This window comes from Phoenix dactylifera, chromosome 8 (genome assembly GCF_009389715.1).
Source record: "Phoenix dactylifera cultivar Barhee BC4 chromosome 8, palm_55x_up_171113_PBpolish2nd_filt_p, whole genome shotgun sequence".
Classification (NCBI taxonomy): Eukaryota; Viridiplantae; Streptophyta; class Magnoliopsida; order Arecales; family Arecaceae; genus Phoenix; species Phoenix dactylifera.
The window spans coordinates 3415294-3421608 of record NC_052399.1 but is presented as its reverse complement, the minus strand read 5'-3'; the positions used below and the strand labels follow the sequence as shown (position 1 = coordinate 3421608).

The window sequence follows — 6315 nt, the reverse complement described above, 5'->3', positions numbered from 1 at the left end:
GCACCAATGAAAGGGTAATTGAAGTGTGCCTTAATAACAACACAATAGTTTTAGTAGCACAACACCAATAGAGTGCTATTCCAACATGCTATGCTCCACAATTGTGGCGTGAGAGTTTTTTTTTTTTTTTTGGCTACAATGGATAACTCTCACAATTCTAATGTGAACACATTCAAAAAAGTCAAAATAAAGCAAGTCTCAAAACGCCTAAGACAATTCCGCCTCAGCAACCTAAACAACCCCACCCAAATGATTTACCATAAAGAAAGCCCCCAGTCTACCGTTCCATTTACCTCTCTGTAGAGATATCTCGTTCTGAAAACGATACTCCCACCAATCATACCCTAAATATTCCGAAGCAGTGGCCCCCTACATCTCTGGATTGTCCTTGGTTACAATCAACCACAGTAATTGAGTCCCCCTCAAGCAGGATAGCGTTAGCCCTCAACATACGTCGAGCATAACTAACTCCCGTTTAAGCAGCCCTCAGCTTCGTCCCAAAAATCGAGATGGCAAAAAATCAGACTTTTTCCAGCTGCCACAACTCTAGAATCCGGATCTTTGATCACGAAGCCCATATCACCCTTCCTACCACCATCAAAGTTGATCTTGAAGAAGCTCGAGGGTGGGAGCTCCTAAGTGATATACATTGTCCGAGATGCTACAAGAGCATAAGTAGAGTCCTAGGTGTCCTGAGTGTTCGAAAAATCACCTCAAAAGTAATTTAATTTAATTTCACTGAAACAACCAGTTCCGATGCGTACCTCTTTGACATCGTTTTCTTTCGATCCATAATAAAATAAATAGTACCTATAGTCGATTCGAAGCGTGTAGTCACTGTCTTTGAAAGAGATTCGCCTTCTTACGTGCATCGGATTCTGGCGATCCTTCCCCAAGATATAACGAACCATTGAATTTGTAGGCGTGCACCGTACTACAAATTCTCTTGAACTCGGTAGAGACTTTTTTGTTCGCTCGTACCCATTGATTGAAGAAACAAAATTTTGAAATAAAAATGAGAAAAATGAGAGAACTCTTCTTTTTCTTTTCTTTTCTTTTCTCGGTGTAGCCTTCTATAGGCTTCACCCCTCCAACGTTTACGTTTTAATTGAGTTGTCTGTGAAGTTTTTCAATGGGTAGCTCTTCGTTAATGTGTTTAAATGGAGGGTCGGTTTCAAACCGTTCTTATGAGAGAGACGTTTCAAATTTCAAAAAGAAACCTCTTACATTGAGCTATGAAAGGCTTTCTAATCGAGTTGCATGGATGATCTCCGTAGCCTGCACGCACACCTTTTTCATAAAAAGCCTTGATGTTAGATTTCATTTTTTAAAAATTCAAAAATTTCGGACCAATCAAATGTGATAAGCAATATATGCAGCATGAGAGTTTTTACCAAAAGAAGGCGCAGTTGACTTTGTAAATGTCACTTCTAGGGGCTCTTGCTCAAAATTCCTGGCCAGCCACTTGTGTAAATCGGTTAGACTAGTCTGACATGTACAATACACGTTTGCTGAGAAATTAATACTTCTATTAAAGGGTGGGGACAGTGATTGCCCATAGGGTGGTATGGGCGGTGTATTAAAAAAAAGAAAATAATTCTGTCATTTTCGTGGACTTAATTTATAAAATAATACCGAGTCATGGTAATTCTATTGATTAATTGCACAAAAGATGTATTAAGTCCGAGTGTGAGAAGTCAATTAGATCCCTCCCCCTCAAGTAACCTTTTCAATTAATAAGTTTATTTGCGAAGACAATTTTTTAATTTCTGGAGAGTAAAATTGTCTTGCACAGGAAGTGATTTGTTATGTGCACCTTTGGGCAAGGCAATTACTTAAATAGTTTCCATTAGGTCAATGCAGAGCTTTTGCAACTCATGCATAAGTCGGGGGCACGCGATAACTTTTTTATTAACTAGCTAGACTAGGTAAATGGTTACAGATCAATGCCATGCTTTACCACCGTCTGCGTTCGGACACTCAAACTGATTTTATGTATCCGTGCAGAGTTTCCCCAACATCTATACTATGTTTGGGCACTGCATATGCTCACTCTCTCAATCCTTGCTTCAAAGAGACGAGAGTTTTGCCATTGAGGTGATAGCCCAGCGAAAGTATGGCTTTACTTCCAACTATATGGTTCCGAGTTTGAAATGCATAGACATCGATTAAATTATGGAGACCGAATGCTTCCTATTTGGACATGGAGTCTGAAAGAGCGTATCACTCTACTGGTAACTTTGGTGTTGCCAGATGTAACGTACTCACAAATGGTATACATGCCGAAGCCTATAGGGATAACCAAACCGAACCTACGGATGAGGAGGGTATGAGTAAAACCGTTCCGGGTGCCCAATACACGATCATTTCTGCCCGCATCATGGGTGTGGGCTTGTCCCTTCGATCCTCCTCCTTTTTTTTTTTTTCAGCCAAAAAAAAAAAAAAAGAGACGAGTTTTAGGCTAATTAACAATTTATTTATGAAGAAAAGGTCTATAGAGAGTGGGCTGTTCTTTTCTAACTGTTCGAATTCTGGTTTAAGGTATGATTTGATCTTAAATCAATTGGTGCAAGTACAAGAAAACTTTATTAGCCGCGTCCTCCTCAAAACATGACTCCGGCCGGATTCACCATCACAAGCTCGCAAACCGCATCAATCCGGTCGAGAATCGAATCTCAAAGCATATAAAAGGCAAAAGAAGAAGGGCTAGTTAACCATCGTCTTAGAAATCGAGTATTTACATGGATGACGGATCGCCTATTTTCAGTACTAATACGTGTAGACTTCTTCTTATACATACAAAACTCTGCGTGTGTAAAGTAGCCTAGACACCATGACTCTGTACACCCATCCAAAACCCGAAAGCCGGATCCAAATACAAGCACAAACAGAAAAGGCCATATCCAAATTTGAAAGCACCGTACTTGACGAACCACCCCTTCACAGTCTTTCCTTCTAGATCTCCAGACAGCAGCTAGCCTGAACGTGGCCCGAATATTCCGGCGGCACCTCCACCTGCCGCCACGTCGTCTTCCCGTTCAGGTCCAACATATAACACGCTTGGGCTCCACCGTGGCAGGCGGAACCCATCACCATCAGCTCCCGGTCGAACGCGAGCAGCTGCGGCGCCACCCGCGCGTCCTCCGGCACCTCCGCCACCGTTCGCCAACCCCCCGCTGCCTCCCGCACCGCCACCTGCCCCGCCGCCCGGCACACGTACAGCCGCCCGTCCCCACCCGCCACGCACGTCCTCGGGCACGTGGAGCCCTCCAGCACGTCCTCCTCCACCGGGCCCCAGTTCCACGAGGCGGCGTCCAAGGCCTCCGCGCTCCTCCCGAACAGCCCCTGGGCCTCCGTGGCGTACCCGCCGATGACGTGATAGTTGCCACGCAGGAAGACGCCCTTGCACTCGTCGCGCTCCCTGGCGATGTCGGGGAGGGGGTCCCACGCGTCCCTCTCCACGTCGTACGCCATCGCCGATTTCAGCGCGTTCTTCTCCTCGTCGTGCCCGCCCGCCACGAACACCCTCCGGTCCCCGTCCGGCGAGGCAGCGCAGGCGAAGAAGGACCGCCGCGGGGCCGGCATGCGGGCCCCGCGGCGCCACGAGGCGGACTCCAAGTTGTAGACGTAGACCCCGTCGGAGGCGGCCCACGTGTCCGGGTCCCACCCGCCGACGACCACCAGCTCCCGGCCGACCGCCGCGATCTGGCAGAACAGCGGGAGCCCGTGGGGGAGGACAGGGATGGGCGGCAGCGAATCCCACGTGGCGGTTGTCGGGGAGCAGAGGACGAGGCGGTAGGAGGGAGTCGCGGAGGCGGCGTACTTCTGGGCCGGGCCGCCGGAGGAGTATGGGGGCTCGGCCTGGGCCAAGACTACGACCGGGCGAGAGAGGCCGCTGGATTTCCTAAGGCGGTGGAAGGACGGCGATTCGAGCTCCTGCTTCCAGAGCCGGCAGACGGACCGGACGGTGCGGAAGGCCTCGTAGTGGACGCGGAGGAGACAATCGCGGGCTATCTCGTCCGGAAGGCCCGGTATCAGTTCCTGCATCTCCTCCTTTATAATTCCGAGAGAGAATCAAACCAAGGAAAAAAAAGGCGAACGAACAAATTCAAGATATCGGAAAGCCTCTCACTCGATCTGATGAGGAATAAAGGAAGCTGGCGAGACAGAGGGATTTATATAGGACTCTAGAATGTCTATTTTGGAAGTATAAAAGTGATTAGAATTTTTGAAATAGAATTTTATGTCAATTATTAAAGGAGGACCAACGGGAGAGGGAAGAGGCGGAAGTCAGAAAGACTGGTGGGTTTTTGGGGGAAGGAGAAATATCTGGGAGTTCCAACACGGTGGATCTTGGCTGTATTTTTTTTTAAGATGAAATAAAAAGAAGGGGGGACAACGTACGTTGAATATTTTTGAGAGAGGAGGCGTGGGGGATGGTACCTCGGTGGGGCCCGGTTGGAAAACCGGGGGCACATGGGCCGCAGGAAACTTTTAATAATTTCTCTCATTAGACAAGTTTGGGAGAGAGAAAGGGGCGACCGAGGATAAGGGCGAGCATCTACGCCAGGAAGTGGGGTCTGGTTATCGGATTCCAGGCCTTGTCTCTCTCCCTTGTTCGTGGCGGAATTTGGATAGGAACGTCGACGCTGCAGCCGGTCCGGACCCGGCTCGGGGACTGGAGGAGATGTGATGGTGATATGACAAAAAGCCAGCTTTTCTGTCGCCGACTTGACAATTCGGGATTCTTCCCGGCCGCCGTTGCACTTTTCCTCCACCGATAGCCTTATCCATATGCTGTCTGGTTTGAATTTTAGGTTCCAACCGCTAATCTAAACGCCCTCAAAGCTTGGTGCTCCTTCAGTCCACTGCATGATACACGAGGAGTTTCCTGACAACGTATAGATAAATCTATTTTTTTATTTACGATTTACATTCTTTTTATCCCAATTTCTCCTATTCGATAGAAATTTACCGCCGTCCAGATGACACCAGCCAGGATGGCTGCATCAACTCAAGCTCGTCTCTTAACATCTTGCGGATGGACACACTATGGGCAACAAGCAATCAAACAGGGATCGAGTGGCGTCTATGCACATAGGAAAACAACCTTGCAGTAATTCAAGACCATCTTCATCTGAGAGATGACAATCTAGATGGGCATTTCATCAAACACATCTCTCACCGAGTAGCCGACGACCAGAGTGTTCCATGAGATCATGGAAAACTCCAGTATTTTGTTGCATAGCTTGTATGCGGCAGTCATGTCGGCACCAAGATGCGCGTAGGCGCCAAGCATTTTGTTATATAGCTTGGTAAATGAAGACAGAAGATTGAAATCCAAGTTTTAGCATATGCCATATTATTTCTACAGCAAACTTCACATCTCAAATGACCGTCCCATTTATGGGGACATTCCTTGTTGATTTGATTCCCGGTATACTATTCCTTTCTGTTGATTTGTTCGGGTCCAAATTTTGGGGCCTAAGCGCAATCAATCCATACCAAAGGATGATCGCGTGTTGACTGGGATCAGAAGATAAAGATGGACCGACCCTTCAGGTCCAACTGCATGGGGTTGCATCATTCTCACGAATAGCTTAAATAATTTTTTGAGTAAAACTCAAGTAACAAAATACTTTGGCTCGAAAACCCACAAGCCTAATCGAATATAATATATATATTATAATCTATTTATAATATATATTATTAATTTAATATTAATATATAATATTATGTTATATTTTGTTCTAACCATATTTTTTAATTGTGATCCAAGGTCGAATTCAAGCTCATGGCTTGAACGATATCCAAGTTGAATCGAGTCGATCTCAAGTATTCCTCTTTTCTTTTTCTTTTAATCGAGTTGAGTTCAAGATTGAATATTAAAGCTCAGTCGATCTTGAGTCTAACTTCAAGCCCGAGCAAGTTGAATCAAGTCAAGCTCAAGGCTCTAGCTGCTTGACTCGGCTAGATTGCACCTCTACCCTAAGCCAAACATTTTTCGTGAATAAAACATCAACTTTTGGGGCTCCGTTGAGGGTATTTGAGGCTATATTGGCCCGGACCAGCCTCAACGGTCCAAAGAATGGGCTTAAGTACAGCCACTGCACAAGTCCTGGCACTATTTCTGGGCTGGAAGATGAGGAAATATGGACCGAAAATAGAACCTACTTCAATCTGGCCCAGCGCAAAAATAACACCACATGAATACATGACTCCGGACTCGCGTTCAAGGCTGGCCGCCTCAAACCTAATGTTTCAACCCATGATGACTTTGAACCTAGGCCTTCACCGGACCACTCTGACCATTGG

The 6315-nt window shown here is 46.4% G+C and overlaps 1 protein-coding gene across 1 annotated transcript; it reads right to left on the bottom strand.

The window, feature by feature from the left end:
• Positions 1 to 2573: 2573 nt before the first annotated feature.
• LOC103720857 (F-box/kelch-repeat protein At1g80440-like) lies at positions 2574 to 4362 on the bottom strand. The gene has a single exon (XM_008810801.4). It carries the CDS (start codon positions 4045 to 4047, stop codon positions 2956 to 2958), a length of 1092 nt encoding a protein of 363 aa, XP_008809023.2. The 5' UTR covers positions 4048 to 4362; the 3' UTR covers positions 2574 to 2955.
• Between the last annotated feature and the right edge of the window lie 1953 nt (positions 4363 to 6315).